Below are 15,985 nucleotides of genomic sequence, written 5' to 3'. Positions count from 1 at the left end.
TAGTTAAGGGTGGAAGATCGCCTATCACTCAATCACATCCCTTAGGTTTGTATATATGTAGAAGAGTGCTAATATATGCTACACCATTTCCAAAGATGTTGGTTAGATCTTTATTCTTTTTATTATTAATTAAAATTATTCATATTTTTTACTAGATTGTTGAGAAAATTTCTATAATGAACGAATTATTATTAACCATATCCACTTTGATTATGTCACACCATTTTAATCATTTTAAGTACTTCTGTATCATCATCTAAGTGAAGGAACCAATACTGATTTGATCAATAGTGAAACTACTAGCTGAACTGGTCGATCCCATTTAAATTCCGAAACTACTTGTATCTCGATTATCCTAATATAAAAGCTATTATTTCTTTCTTTTAACTTTTTTATTCACAAAATAAACTTTTTTTTTTTTTTTGTTATGAAGCAACTAAAGTTGAATCTATAATTTGGAAAAGTAATTGCATTTTAGCAAACAATTTTGAAATAAATCTTAGCGTCAATTTGACATAAAATAAATAACTAAAAATCATATTTTTTTTTTTTTTTTTTTTTTTTTGATGAGAACTAAAAATCATATTCAAGTAAACTTTAAAAAAGATAATGATGAATTAATAATGGAAAGATAATAACTAAGCTCCTATTTAAAATGGAAGATATAAACAAACACCAGGACAAAATCTTTCACATCATACCTACCAACATCCATCCAGAAATTCCAGATTCTCGCCTTTTTTCAATATCAAAAATCACTTTCTGGGTCACCCAACTCCATTTTAATCCATAATCTAAACGCAGCCTTAATCTTTGATCAAACTCTTATAATATTAATAAACTACTGTTCGGTCATCAAATCTTAACCCGTAGCTTGCTTAGCAGACTTTTGCTTTGACTCGTGCCTTCCCTTCCCTGTGGACCTGCAACTTCTTCTTCTTGGCGGGTAAAACGCGCTTGTATAATCTATAACTGCTTTTTAAAGGGTCCCTTTGCCTTTTTTCTGATCTTCCTTTTTCAAACAAACAGATTAACGTCTTTCTTTCTCCTTTTTTGTATGTTGTAAAGGAGAAAGTCATCTTCTTTCTGTTTCTTAATTTGTAATCCTTTTTCCTCTTTCTTTGATTCTTCTTCATACCCACAAGAAAAGTAGCTAGCTTTTAAGTTGTCTTCTTTGAATTTTTCTCCTTAAGTGTTCGGCGATTTCTCTAAGTGAAAGGGTTCAATTGTTTTTCTTTCAGGATACAGAAATTCAATACAATTTTCTGATCTGAAACATGACAAAGCATTTGAATAGGCAAGATTCTGATATTGCATATCAGGGACATCTTCCAGGGTGCATATGGAGCGTGCTTCATATTCTTGATTACCATTATTGGCATAGTTCTAAAAGGATATCTTCCCGCAGAAAACACAGGAGAGGGAAACATCATACCATCTGTAAGTAATCTTTTCTTCTATGTTGCACGAGTGTTTCTGTATTTGGTGTCCATTTCTATGTCCATTTGTTGCTGTTTCAAGGCTATTTTATGAAGTTTATATTTTAGAAATAGCTTTTCCCTGTGCCTGTTTCCGTTTCGTGTCCGTGCTTGTTCTGTTGTTACACGGACACTTCTCTTTAATAGCGTTTCTATGTGTCCTAGAGTCCATTTTGTGTCCATATCCATTTTTGTTTAATGGTTATTTTATGAAGGTTATGCCGTGTCAGTTTCCAGGATCGTGTCCGTGTCCGTGCAACATGGTTTGTTAGTCTTGTTGAACAAAGTGGACCTTTTTCATGTTAGTTCATAGTTGAATTTGTTTGGTGGTTCTTCTGTATGCAATAATCAACAAAAATATGTCTTGTTTTCTGATATGCAGGCTGTGGATATCCCAAAACAATTTCTTTTGAGCACTATGCCGATGAAGCGCAGGAATATTTGGCTGCTGATGCTATCCCCTTAATTGTCAGTTCATCTTCCTCCTTTAATATGTTTGAAAATTTTGTGAAGTACCAGTTTTTATACTGCCAAGGTGAACATTAGTTATTCTGGATTGTTGTTGATTATTGTTTGATTTGTTCTCAATTATATCAGGATGAGCCGCAAATTACCAAGGATGCCATTGCCAATCCTACTGATAGAATTTCAGCCAAAGCCCGCATAAAAGCATTAGTGGCAAAAGAAATGTCTGCAAGATCACAGATGCCGCGGGCTGATTCATTTCATCGTTTAAGAACATCAGATAGCCTTGGTGGAATTACAACTGATTGGTCGAATCCAATCATAATTCTTGAGAGAAGTGCTGATGCTACTGAATCTAGATGCCCTGGGGGTTTTTCTTCAGAAACTGGTGATAAATTAGTTGATTCATCATTAAATAAAAGCTACTCAGATGCTGCAAACCTCAGCAGAGAAATTTCTCACCGACGTATAATGGAATGCATGGATGTTTTGGAGGTGTTTAAGATCAATAAGAAGATGTTCCTGGAAATCCTACAGGATCCTGATGTTAAAGCTACAAACAACTTTCATGTTCAGCTGACTTCAAACACAAAAGCAAGACTAAAGAAATCTGGGTCATTTCCTCTAGCCAGGTCCCCGGACAACAGACACTTGAAGCCTAGTACACTTGAGCACAAATCGAGGGAAACTTGGTCGTTCCGAAAAGGAGAAAAGTTCAATGCTGAGGCTAAAGTTCAACAGTCTATTGAAGCCAAGTCTCTTGAGGACTTCCTTCAGATGCCTAAAGCTGGACATGCTAATGATACAGTAGTCCTCGCTGTTAGTGAGGAATTAGACTTTTCTTCATCTCCATTGTCTCAGGTTTCAAACAAACATGGACGGCATCAATCATTTATGGGCCATTTGAAGTATATGATGAAGAAGATAAAACATGGACTCAGAGAGAGCAAAAGGCAGAATAATCAAACTTCATCAGATTCTCTTCTCCATAGAGTTCCTTCTGGAAGTACATTGACAACTGATGAGAAAGAGATTCGAGGAAAGTTGGAGGAGTTCCCAGAAAACCCCAGAAGTTGTCACGAAACAAGCAGTTCTGGCAAGGTGCTTAGCAGGGGCCAACTCTCACACATGAGAAGAGTATCTTCTCTGAACGAGTCAATGGATAGATATGCTCGTCTGTTTGAATACAGTTCAACCAGAGAGGGAAAGTGGCATGAGCAGAAATCTAAGAGTTTAAGATTGATAAATGAAAACAGAATTCCGGAAACCGGGTACAGAATTAAATCCTTCAAAAGGAGACTTTCATTGCAGGATCTTGATTCAAACGAGACCACACATGAAACAGAAATTCCAACCAAGACTGTTATGGATTGTGATGAGATAACCAAGAGTAAAAGTCATAAAGATTCTAGTTTGTCAAGAATTCTTGTTGATGGAGAAAATTTAGGCCCACTATATGCTGCTAAAGAGACAGAACTTCACAAGAACATGGTAGAGGAAGGAAACATCTATGAGGAAAATGAATGTCCTGCTATCTGTGTAGTAGGTACGAAGGACGAAACATTTAGCAGTGGAGAGCTACATGAGCCAGAAAAGCAAAGAGATGGTCATTACCAAGATGAAGATATTGGTTCCACAGCAAGCTCCAGTGGGGAGCATGAAGAACTAAGTCAGGTTTCGGTTCCGGTTCAGGAGTCTTGTATTGAAGATCACATAACTGATCAAACAACAGTCTCAAAGGGTACCATTCTAAACCAAAATCCCTTGTTATATGGCTTTCAAAATATGTTTTTGGTCATAGAATTGACGTAACATTACTATAAACTTGACTTAAAAAGTCAAGTTACTTTCAGTTGGAAATACTATCTAATGCCCCTAACTAGATTTCCCAAGTTTTATAAAACATGATAATTTGACTTTGAGAAAGCATCTGCATTGTTGTTTCTCTTAAAATCCCTTTTCCTTGTGACCGAGTTAGTTAGTAATTTCATCCTCTAAATTGTTTCAGGTTCAGAGGTGGATTGTAGACAGAATTCCATGGATGAAACAAATTCAGACTTTGAAAATGATGAAAATCCACATACAATGATTCAGAATGACTTCCTCCACTCTGAAATAGAAGAAGTAGATGATGCAGACTTCAATTACGTGAAAGACGTTCTTGAAGTATCAGGCTTGATTCAGCAAGGGCACCTCGGTACTTGGCACTCCTTGGAGCAGCCACTTAGTCCAACCTTATTTAAGGAACTAGAAGTTTATTTGCAGCAGGAACTGGAATATCCTCCAGAAGATGTGGACAGCAATTGTGTTCATCATCAGCTTCTATTTGATTCAATCAACGAGGTGTTACTTCAGGTGTATGCAAGCTCACTAGCCTACTTCCCGAAGACTATCTGCTTCGATCAACATCAACGTGTGTGTCCATTACCTAAGGGAAGCCATATGGTTGAAGAAGTTTGGAAAAGACTTAACTGGTACCGAAGCCCCAAATTAAAGATTGACCAATCACTGGATGACATTGTGGTAAGAGACTTGGGAAAAGATGAGAGTTGGATGAACCTTCAATTGGATTTTGAGGACATAGCACTTGACCTTGAGGATTGGATTTTTTATGAAATTCTAGATGAAATAATATGTTGATTAAACTAAATCTTGATATGTTAAAGCATCCCTCCCTGTATATGACAGTTTTGTTTCTTGTTTAAGTTATGCTGGAGAAAGAGTTGGAAAGTCCTACAAGTTTTAGGTTTTCTTGAAAGTGGAAGCACAGGCTTCTATAGATTTGTCAATTCTTTGAGGAAAAAACAATGGTGATGTATAGTTTTGTAATTCTTTGAACAATGCTTTTGAATATGTTATTTTGTTTGAGTAATTATTAATCTCTGAATGTTGAAATGGAAGTATCTGTCATAATGTCTTGAATCAGTATAACACACTGCGATAAAAAGCAACATCGTGGGGACATCCTGGGTTCCAAATCGGTTTAGGTTAGATTGAGTACTATAAATCTTCTATTGTGTAAACCTAATTTGTAATCTGATTTCCGCCTCTTTAATAAAAGCTATTCTCCTTCTGTCTGTGACTAGTCAACACAATGTTGGTGAATCGCGCAAAATCTGTGTTTCTATTCTCATTTATTTATCTTTCCCTAAATCTGCACAACAATATCTTTATCAAATTTCATATCTTTATGTGCAAAACATGGCTTGGGGTAAGTGAGTATAAGAAAAAGAATGAAAACAAGGGCCATGATGCAGCACCAAATGCGCGCTAAAGATGATGGCCAAATAATTGAAAATGGCTGTGAGATTGGTTCATTCTGGCAACTGTGAAAAGGAAAAAGTTATGGACCTTTTGCTGATCAATCATAATGCCTTTTCATTGAATTTCCAGTCTGTAAGAGATAATAAAGCATACCAGATGTTCAATTCATTGTGAATTATTGAGGAATTAGCAAAGGATAGGCAGCCTTTCTAAACTAAATCACCGTATAATTTTGCACTACATCCATTTCAGAAAACCATAATAGCTTATACACCGGTTCACGGATCCAGGTACCCGTTCTATCCAGTTCCGTATTAAATGGGTCAAGCTTGGACCTGTCAAAAAAAAAAAAACATTGGGAAATTTACATAGAAATACAGTTTTTAAAAATTATTTATAACTATGTCAAATCATTATTTGAATTATGTCAAACTAAGAAAATCACTATTTTTAATATATTTTAAAGATTAGGATTTATAAATTAGAAGTATAGGATACATTTTGTAGGGTTAAAATTTATGAATTGGGGTTTAAAATGTATAAATTAGGATATAAAAACATACTTATTTTATGATTTTTATAAAAATAATAATATAATTAGAATTAAGTTTTGTGATACGATCTAACTGTAATTATAATTTTTTTTATAACAAATGTGATTTTCATATAAAAAGCGCAAAAACATTTTAGAAACAGACGTACATAAACTCACCTATTTTTAGACTGGACTTGAGATGAACGAGAATAAGGCTACTAAGTCCATTCAATCCGACCCGTTAGATTAATATTAATTATTAAAATATATTAATATTAAAATATTACATTATATATATAGATTTTTATAGAATATAAATTTAAAAAGAAAAAAGAACGTTTTTTTGATAAGGTACTTTGTTAGAAATTATGTTATTAAAATTTTAACTTTTAATAAATAAGGGTTAATTACAAAACTGGTCTAAGTGAGAGGCATATTTATATTTTTAGATTTATTATAACACATGCTACCAAACTAGACACTTTAATTATCTACTTTTAGAATACCCCTAATATATATATTATCACTTAACACTACTTATACTTCACTTCTCATCCTTTATGCAATCCAATTTCAAATTTCACACATCAATCCAAGATCCAAACTCTTCATGTAAGTATTTTATTGATTTTACGTACATAAATTTCTATATATAGTTTAGTTCTGTGTATTTTAAGTTAGTTTGCACCTTAGGAGATTGAAATTTAGAGGGTATATCAAACCTGATGGGTTCGCAATTTGCGAATTTTCTCTGTAGAATCGTAAACTGTGTAGAAATTGGCTTCGCAGAATCGTAAACTGCGAAGCAAAAGCATTCGCGGTGCGGAGGGGATTTATGGAATAGAGTTCGCAGTTAATTTAACTGCGAAGCCAATTGTTTTCGTAGTTTATTTTGCCATGTTTCGCAGTTGTTTGAATTGAAAAAATGATATGATACTTTTGACTGTCTTTATTTAATTTATTTTGGCAATGTGTTTGTTTTTCAACAGTAGCAGTATGTCAACCGACCATGTTTTGACTGTGATCACGTGGAATGACCAATGAAAAACAGAGGGAAAAACCATGACATGCGTGGGTGATGAATCGAATGTGCTTTGACTTTCAATAAAAATCAATTTCAAAATTTTACAAGAGATAGTCTACACTTTTGCACATGTTGACTCAATCTCATTTGACCTACATTTATCTTCTTGAAATCCTTCTTAGAAGAATCCTTCCCTGAGACCTTCACATTATAAAAAAATTTGGCATTTTGTGTAAGAAAAACAAGAAAACAAAACTCCTTTGTAGTTAACCCAACTACAGAAACAAACAAGCTTAAAATATTAGACTCCGAAGGTACTCATCCACTCAATTGTTTTCTTAGTCATGAAAAACCTTCCACAGTGGAAGCAATTGCAGAGAAAATTCAACTTATTAATATGAATTTCCTCCACAATTGCTTCCACCGAAGGAATGTTTTTTTATGACTGGGAAACTATCGAGCTGCTGAAATAGGGGTGCTTAAGACACATTCAATCACACAAATACATCCCGAATAAATTTTCAATGCATAAACATGCTACTAAATGTAACGCTAACCCCAAATCACACGAAAAACTATATCCTAAACCCGTAAACCCTAACAAATCCCAAAAATCACACGATTTCATGCTATTCTTTCCGACCTTTGCCATTGAATTTGCTGCAAAAATCCATCAAAAATCGCAGCAGTTGTTCATAGCAAAAGTCGCGTTTAGAAGTGTCCACATTTGCTTCACATAACAACTTGTCCGTAGTTGGTGGTTTGAACAAGAGTAAATAATGAAAGTATCTAGTTTGGTAAGATGTGTTATAATAGGTCTAAAAATGTAAACAGACCTCTTAATTGAGTCAGATTTGTAATTAACCTAATGTACTTTTACTTTTGAAAGTTATACCAGTTAAGTTTTTAGAAGTTATAACTCGGGGTTGAGTTTGAGCCCTGAGTTCACCTAATTAATAACAGATTGAACTGACCTTACTGGAAGTGGTGAAATTGTGAACTTAAGAGTTCACCTAAACAAAAGGCGAGCCAAGTTATTATGGGTTGGAAGTGGTGAAATTGTTACTTATAAAGTTGTAGCATAAAGACTGTAATCATCAACATCATTAAAATTGCCAGAAAGATCGTTTGTTTTATACTCAAAGACACTCATCAGGTCCAAAAAAACAAAAGAACTCATACAAGGGAAGGGAGCACGTAAGGAAAAAAACAAGACATCAAAACTACAGCTGCCCCCTTATCAGCATACTCATGACAACAAAACAAGCAACAACTGTATCTACAACCTTTGCCAAATTCACTCCCCAACAAAACTCTCCTTCCACAAATATTATCAACTATGCTGCATTTCTTACAAACCCCAACTTCTAAATCCTACCTCTACTCCTTTTGCAGGGAGGACCACCAAAAAGACCCAAAACCAACCATTCTTCCCTTACAGTTTCACCTCTCTATCGAAAATCCAACTGAAAGGAACGCTTTGTGCTTCTTGCGCCCTTCCTTGAGCTCGTTCTTCCAGCCTTCTAATTCTTGGAGGCAACCGGCAAACATAATCTTGAGCTTTTTGCCCCTCCGATGAAAGTCCTGTAAGTTTTTCCACCTTCCATCTTCCCACCAAAAACTCCATTATGTCTGCATAGTCCTTTGCTGTGTAGACGCCAAGTCTCTGTGCAACTGCAGAAAAGTGGTCAAACAGATTGTCATCGCGGCCATCATACATCAAGTGTGCAGGCATAGCAATTTTCTTCCTCATCATGTCAGCGAAAGCCACAATAGTTCCATCTGGATCAATCTCAAAGAGTTTTTCGACTATTTTTGTGTAGGCCGTTTCATGACGCTTCTCATCTGCAGCAATTATACCACAGATTTGAGCCAACTTTATATCTCCATGTTCCTTAGCATGTCTGGCCGTGTTCCCATGGGAAACGAAGGTTGCCCTTTCTTGGAATGATGTGTAGATAAACCCGAGGTAGGGACTATTTTCTGTCCGTGGATCCTACATTATCATATACACGAAATTAAAATTAGATAAAGAACGAGAGACTGAGAGCCATGAAGAACTAGAATGAGAAGAAGTATATCAGTTTGAGCACTTTCAAAACACATATCTTACCATTCCTGATCCTATCAAATACTGAATAGTCTTCTCAATTTGCCTCATGTCAACTCGTCCAGATAGGTAGAGATACTTATTGAGGAGATCACCGTGTCTATTTTCTTCAGCAGTCCATGCCCTTGTCCAAACTGCCCAGGATGTAAGACTTGCCCCTGTTTCATCTCGGACACCGTCTAAGGTATTCAGCATTGTTTGATAAGTGGGAAGAGCCTCTTCCGTGATCATGTCTCCAACCAAGGTAACAAAGTAGTCGTCTGGAAGTTCCTTTGCTCTCTCCCTAAGTTCTTTCACTTGCTCCTCGAATCCATCGGAGGCAGGATCAGGCAAAAAGTCCTGTGGTTGCCAACACTTCTCAACTGGCTTCAGATGAACCAGAATGTTATCCTCAGCCCAACCCTCCAAAGATTTAAAGATCTCAATCTTTTGAGGTGGCATAGAATGGGTGACCTGAACGTGCACCTCACGAGGAGGCATAAAAGGCTTCTTCAGATTCTCAACCTCCCTGCATAAAAGTAGAATTTTTTTTATGACTATTGAATTACTGTACTAATTGATCTAATCACAGAAAGATATCGTCCAATACAATTACTCAACTCTTCCATGTTTAAAGTGCTTATAAACACATTTGGACAATCTTTAGGCATGTTAGTTCTAAATGTGTTGATTATGTAATTTATGTGAACAAAAAATGTTATGTTAGTTTTCAACACTTCAGCGTGAATCTCAAAGAAAACATATGCATTCCAACACTGATGATCAACCTGAGAATCATATGATTAATTGATCACCATATCAACCCAGCCTTTCCATATTTGAACAACTACTACTGTGACAACTTGTAAGAAATTGGCATCCCCGTAGAAAGAAACAAAACAAATATCGCACATATTTAAGGAGGGGAAACCCGACTTTTCCTCAAGTTATAAAGCGAATTTATGGAAAGAAATAGAAATCTATACTCAATAGCATAAGACAAAACAACTATTGCTTCAGCTCCTAGAACTCGAAATTGTAGTACTAAAGAACATGATAAGTAGATGCTAATGAAAGAAAAAGTCAAAGATTCAACCACCCAAGTGATGGAAGAAGAGAATATGTCTATTTAATTATTTGAACCACTTTCACCAAACTTGGTCCTTTTTCAAAATGTAGATTCAACCACAACCACAGAAAGTAAATTGCAACATTTTCTCTGAGAAATTAGGAAAAGAAAAATAAATTAAGCACATGAGAAATTGCATCAGCACATTAAATTATACAACTTGTTTAAGTTAGAACAGTACATGTGCCACTATTCTACTTAAGATTACTCATCATGCTTAAGTATGAAAGCAAACAGATTGGAAAAGGGAAGAATTCAATGAACATGAAAAACAAAGGACTTTGAAGAAAAACAAGCATGCTTGCATCATTCAAGAATCTTTTCATGTGTACAGACCTGCTCCAAAGAAACAACCAGCAAGAACAAGAAACATGAGGCTAAGTTCAGGGGGTATTCAGCCTTACAAAAAAATTTATGGAACAAATCAAAGAAAAACCAGATCAACTAAATCTTTGACATAGAATTAAATGGAATTCAAGACACGGATTACTCCTAAAGTTACAATCAATATTGTAATAATCATCCTATCTACCCATTTACCTTCTAGCTAAAAAAAGACTAAAAGAGAACTATGCCATTAACAGTAGAAAACTATTCCAACCACCAAAATCCAATTGGAGAAAAATATACAAACATTTCATCAACAATATCGTTTTCAGTCGCTTTAGCTATCTTAACTAGAAGATTGACAATGAAAAATACTGGCAAGAAAGCAGACTTGAGTTTCTAAAAAAAGAAAAGAAAATCAGCTCTTGTTTGTCATATCTTTTTCTTAATGTTTGTTGTGTCATTAATAGAGCATTTAAAGCACGCGTTACTGCATAAGAAATATGTGAAAAATAAGCCATCATAATGACATTATCAAATGGTTTTCTTTTTCCATTTTAAATGAAAACAAAAAAAACTCAAGGCATACGTATATGAAAAGACAAACTACAAAATGATAAAAACTGTGGAAACTCCGCCCGCATAAAAAAAATAATAAAAAAATGTATATGAACTCAAAAACAACATTTTCAACAGAAACGAAGCACCAATTCATTCTGGAGAAAATGCATAATTCTGAACCAAATCAACATGCAAAATCTATCTCAATGAAATTCAAATTAGAACAAGAAACATAAATAAACTCGTGAATTATTGATACAAAGAAATTAAACCCTATTTCAACCACTTCAAATTGAAAAACCCAAAAGAAAGACGATAAAGATCAACCAAGGAAAACAGTGAAGCAAAGAATCGATGTTAAACGAAAATTTCAGATCCAAAATCAACTCGATTACAAGAAAGCATGCAAAGATCCATCGATTGATCCAAAAAAGAAGAATCGAAAACGAAATGGGCATAGAAAGGGAAGAGGAAGAGAACTAACTTGGAGCCAGACTTGAGGGTAGAAGCCATGTAAAACCTGGGAGATCTGTGACCACCAGCCACTGGAGGTAAAGCGAAAGAAGGTAATTTGTGAGATTGAGAAAGGAAAGGATTGAGTTTGAGAGCCATAGCTAGTGAGTGTTTTGGTGCAGCAATTGCTTTGGGGTGGTTCAGTTTCCTCCACAGAAGAGAAGAGAGAACAGAGCAAAGTGACAACTGACAATAACAAAGTCTACTTCAACAATGGGGGGCTATTGCTTTGCTATATATGCGCCCCTCACTTATTTTCCTAAATACCCCTCTTCTACTTACTAATTACAACCACTACCCTTCCAGCCCATTTGTTCCACCAAACCAAGGGCGGCAATATGACCGGATTTCCTGTTCCTGTGGGAGGATGGATGGAGTAAGCTCAAATGATGGTTGATATTTGATATTATTAGTTAATGCTTTTTAAAAGTTTTATTGGAAAATCTATAAACGGTGCATAAGAATTTTTCACGGGATGGAGATATGGACAAATATGTTACTGTCTAACTTATGGGATGGAAATGTGAATACATTTCCCGCCCCTCCGTATATTTAGTTCATCTATTAGCTAATAGTTGTTATTATTAACTGTTTACATTAAATGTATGTTATAAATTGATTAATTATTAATAACTGATAAAATTGTGATTCATTGTTGTTGTTAGCATATAAAATGTTTAATATAGATATGTTTAAGCTAAATATTATATAAATTATAAAAATAAAAAATGTAATACATAAACTTATAAAAATATTTTGAATAACTAAATAAAAATTAAAAATAATAATTTATGGAAATGAGTAAAATTTTATTATTTTGATAATTATATTAAAGATAAAAATAGCGTTAAAAAGGAAATGTATTTTATAAAAATAAAAATATTAATTTTGTTAACATTAAATAACTACAAATAGTTTTTCGCGAAAAGTTTAACTTTTAAAATATTGATGTTTTTATAAAAAAAAACTAAAAACTGATATTGGATAATTCTAATTAAATATTATATTTTATACGGTTTAAAGTAAAACACGAAATTATTTAAAAAGCTAAAATAAACATCCTTAAATATGTTTCGTAAAGATTTTTTCTAAATAATCTCTTATGCAATCCCAAAAAAAAAATTATTATTATTATTATTATTATTATTATTATTATGTATACTTTTTGTGGAGTTAGTACATGAAATGATATGCAACCAATTAAATAAATATAAGTATTATAATAATAAGTATTAAAAATTAAGTAAAGCTTAGTTTCTAAAAAGAAAGAATCCATATAAAAACAATAATCTTATAAAATTAAAAAATCTACAACTGTAGAAATAGTTATGAGGTGTCTTTCTTTACAAAGTATATAGCACCAAAATCATTGAAAACGTACAATTAATACATTCATCAATGTTTAAACTCAATTATGTTCTTAAAAAAAACTCAAATTTATCAAATATGTATATATCATTTATTAGTAAAATATTTTCAAATACAAGCAAAAACAAAAGAAGGGAAATCTTTATAGCTATAAAATTGTGAACAACAGAATTCACTTCGCGTTTCTCATGAATAAATTCTATATTAGCAAACTCTTTAACATTTTTTTAATATCATTAACAATCACCTTTAACCAATTAAAAACAGATAGCTCCTCCTTCAGAAGTTGTATTACAGAAAGTGAATCTAAAACAATCAAAATTAAACACAGAATCGTTTGAACTTCTGCATGTAACACAAATATAGTCGTACCAAGTGGACCTCCATCCGAAAGTGCCACCAAACTATAATTGTCACGAACAACCATACTAAACGCACTATTATAGCTCCACACTGAGAAAAATGCATAACAATTTATTTTAAAAATAGAAGCATGTGAAGGCTTCCATAAAACAGGACATTGATGGTGCAAAGTTGAAGATGTTTGTTCATTACCACCACTGATCAACTCGAAACGAGAGACAAGCTTCCAGAATTAAGAATAATGAATCAATAACTTTCCTCACGCCGAATAAGTTAAGACCATGAAAACCCTATTTTGTGTATACCAGAGAAACCAAATCAATCTAATATAATTTTAAAAATCTCCCCAAACCATTTTAAACAATCAGCTCATGCTACCTTATAAACATTGACTAAAAATTCGCATGCTTCCAATACGACCTAGAGACTATACAGTTCTTGGAAAGATGAATTACAGACTCACATATCCAACCATAGAATCAATAGTTATCATGTAACTCAACACCCTTTTTAATCTATTTTCCAAACGCAGACCAAACCGTGTGCAAAACAATTTACAAGAGTATTAACTGACCAAAGAGCCTTCCAAAAACTTTGTCCAACCATTAAAGACGAAGCTAAACTTGAAGATACTCGCAATGAACCAAAAACCACCTTATAACCCGATTTAGCCAAGTAAGCACTCGACTTCGAATGAACTCAAAACAACGAATAATAAATTGTTCTTCTACTTAAAAAAATTCTTAAGATAGCTTCAGCCACACCTGGAGTGAAACAATAATTAATGAGACCTTTTTCCCAACAAAAGGAATCAAAATCAATCAATCACGAGACCCATTGTGTTGGACGATCATTTACCATAATTAAAGGTCGATTGCATAGAATGCCTGGAATCTATCATAACTGCATCAAATTAATTGACTGCCCATCACCAACCCTTTAACAACTTCCATAAAAAAATAACTTGTCAAACTTTAAGAAGGCTCCTTCAAACATGACTAGTACAAAAGCCATCCTTAGCCTCCAAAATACAATATCTAAGAAAGTATTTATGCTTAAAAATCAAAGAACAAAAAGAATTTGGATTATCAATCATCTGCCACACATGTTTACCAATAAGAGCATGATTAAAAGCAAAAATATTTTGAAACCACAATCTACCTCCTCCTTTGGTAAACACATCTTCTCCCACCTGATACAGTGAATACACTTCGTATTAGAATTTTGATTCCACCAAAACCGAGTCATCAATTGTTGCAACTCATCACAAAAAAAAAATATTAGAAGTAAGAAGCAACTCATGATATACTGTGGAACTGCCTGAGTTAGTATTTTAATCAAAATCTCTTTTTTCCCTCATGAAAGACACTTCTCTTGCCACCCATCTATTTTCTTAGACAAGCTTTCCATAAGGAATTTGAAAACAACTTTCTCAAATTGTCCCATGGCTGGTGGTAAACTAAGATATTTAGAAAGAAAAAAGCCACTTCTCGAACACATAACACTCAGCACATCTACTACCTCTATAATCAAGACTCACCCCAAAACTAAAAGAGATATATGTCTTATCATAATTAATACATTAACCAGATCCATGTTCATAGACATGAAGAATACCATTTAAAACATTACACCCAGTAGATGTAGCTCTAAAAAAAAGAACAAAATCATCTGCAAAAAATAGATGAGAAATATCGGTCCTGTATTGCTAACCCGAATTCCATGCAAAGCTCTATTACTCTCATTTTTCCAAATAAATGTTGATAGCCATTTCGCACAAATAAAAAATTTATGGTGAGCGAGGACCCCCTAACAACGACCCTTATTCGGCTTAACAAAGTCTTTAGGCACCTCATTTATAAGGAAAGAATAGGAAACTAAAGATAAACAACCTTGAATCAAATCAACCCAAGAACAAGGAAACCTCATAACAATCATCATACCTTTACTAAAACTCCATTTCTTACTTCTGATTCTATGCTTCATGGAATGGAATAATTTGAAAGCAATTAAATCATTATTATTTATCAAACGTCCTGGAACAAATGCACTATGGAGATGATGGATAATGGATTATAAACAAAATTTCATCCTATTAACAAGAGTTTTAGAGATAAGCTTCTAGAAAACATTGCAAACCTAATATGGCGAAGATCCTTAAGGCAGCTATGATTACAGATTTAAGGATTAAGGTGATAAAAGTATGATTTAAGTGAAAAGGAAATGAGGCACTGTTAAGAATATCAAGGACACATGATAACACCTCGACACCGACCATATCCTAATAAGTTTTAAAAATAAACCAGACATACCATCAGGACTAGGAGCTTTAGATCCACATGTTTGTTTTAGGGCCATGAAAATTTCCTCAGTCTCAAAAGGATGAGTCAAAAACTCAACTTGATCATTTGAAATATGCAAGTCCATTGAGTTCAGAATATCTACATGTTGGACATGATTAAAAGAATTAAATAAATTATTGAAATAGAAAATCATTATCCCTTCAATTTCTTCCTTATTCTCATGCCAAACACCACTATTATCTTTCCACCTCTGCACTGATTTTGTTTTCCTCCTTGCACTTGCTTTAGAGTGGAAGAATTTTCTATTCTTATCCCTCTCCCGAAGCCAAGAAACCCAAGGATGTTGATGCCATATAATCTCTTCATCCTCCTGTAACTTCAGAATCTCCTTAGTCAGATGAAGAACCACCTTATCCATCACCTAGTTCAAGGAGACAGCTCTACCTCTAAAATATCTTCATTCAAACGCTTCAGCTTAGTGCCAATATGCCAAAAAGAATTTTGATTCTAATGATTAAATATTTTATCATACTAACTACACAAACACCATCTTGCTCTAAAACATC

General features: G+C 33.9%; 2 protein-coding genes across 3 annotated transcripts; one reads left to right on the top strand and one right to left on the bottom strand.

Moving 5' to 3' along the window:
• Positions 1–803: 803 nt before the first annotated feature.
• Positions 804–4,856, top strand: LOC136222639 (uncharacterized). 2 transcript variants are annotated; one of them, XM_066010378.1, is made up of 5 exons: positions 804–946; positions 1,242–1,440; positions 1,861–1,946; positions 2,076–3,684; positions 3,952–4,856. In XM_066010378.1, exons 2-5 carry the CDS (start codon positions 1,278–1,280, stop codon positions 4,581–4,583), a joined length of 2,490 nt encoding a protein of 829 aa, XP_065866450.1. In that variant the 5' UTR covers positions 804–946; positions 1,242–1,277; the 3' UTR covers positions 4,584–4,856. The 2 variants fall into 2 exon arrangements, with proteins under 2 accessions (XP_065866450.1, XP_065866449.1); XM_066010377.1 differs by lacking the exon at positions 804–946 and adding an exon at positions 987–1,100.
• A 3,022-nt stretch (positions 4,857–7,878) lies between these two features.
• On the bottom strand, positions 7,879–11,603 carry LOC136222311 (stearoyl-[acyl-carrier-protein] 9-desaturase, chloroplastic). Its single transcript, XM_066009937.1, has 3 exons — positions 11,357–11,603; positions 8,880–9,384; positions 7,879–8,762 (listed from the first exon to the last, which is right to left on the bottom strand). The coding sequence occupies exons 1-3, from the start codon at positions 11,482–11,484 to the stop codon at positions 8,202–8,204; spliced, it is 1,194 nt and encodes a 397-aa protein (XP_065866009.1). The 5' UTR covers positions 11,485–11,603; the 3' UTR covers positions 7,879–8,201.
• Positions 11,604–15,985: the final 4,382 nt, after the last annotated feature.

This window comes from Euphorbia lathyris, chromosome 3, assembly GCF_963576675.1.
Source record: "Euphorbia lathyris chromosome 3, ddEupLath1.1, whole genome shotgun sequence".
In the NCBI taxonomy this organism is placed as follows: Eukaryota; Viridiplantae; Streptophyta; class Magnoliopsida; order Malpighiales; family Euphorbiaceae; genus Euphorbia; species Euphorbia lathyris.
Note: the sequence above shows the minus strand (reverse complement) of the source record. Positions and strands in the feature narration are given on the sequence as shown.

Coding starts and splice junctions, on each gene's coding strand:
- LOC136222639 (XM_066010378.1), top strand. CDS start 1,278: ATGACAAAGCATTTGAATAGGCAAGATTCTGATATTGCATATCAGGGA. Junction 1,441..1,860: donor AGGGAAACATCATACCATCT/GTAAGTAATCTT, acceptor TCTGATATGCAG/GCTGTGGATATCCCAAAACA. Junction 1,947..2,075: donor CTGATGCTATCCCCTTAATT/GTCAGTTCATCT, acceptor CAATTATATCAG/GATGAGCCGCAAATTACCAA.
- LOC136222311 (XM_066009937.1), bottom strand. CDS start 11,484: ATGGCTCTCAAACTCAATCCTTTCCTTTCTCAATCTCACAAATTACCT. Junction 9,385..11,356: donor ACCCTCAAGTCTGGCTCCAA/GTTAGTTCTCTT, acceptor ACTTTTATGCAG/GGAGGTTGAGAATCTGAAGA. Junction 8,763..8,879: donor ATTTGATAGGATCAGGAATG/GTAAGATATGTG, acceptor ATGATAATGTAG/GATCCACGGACAGAAAATAG.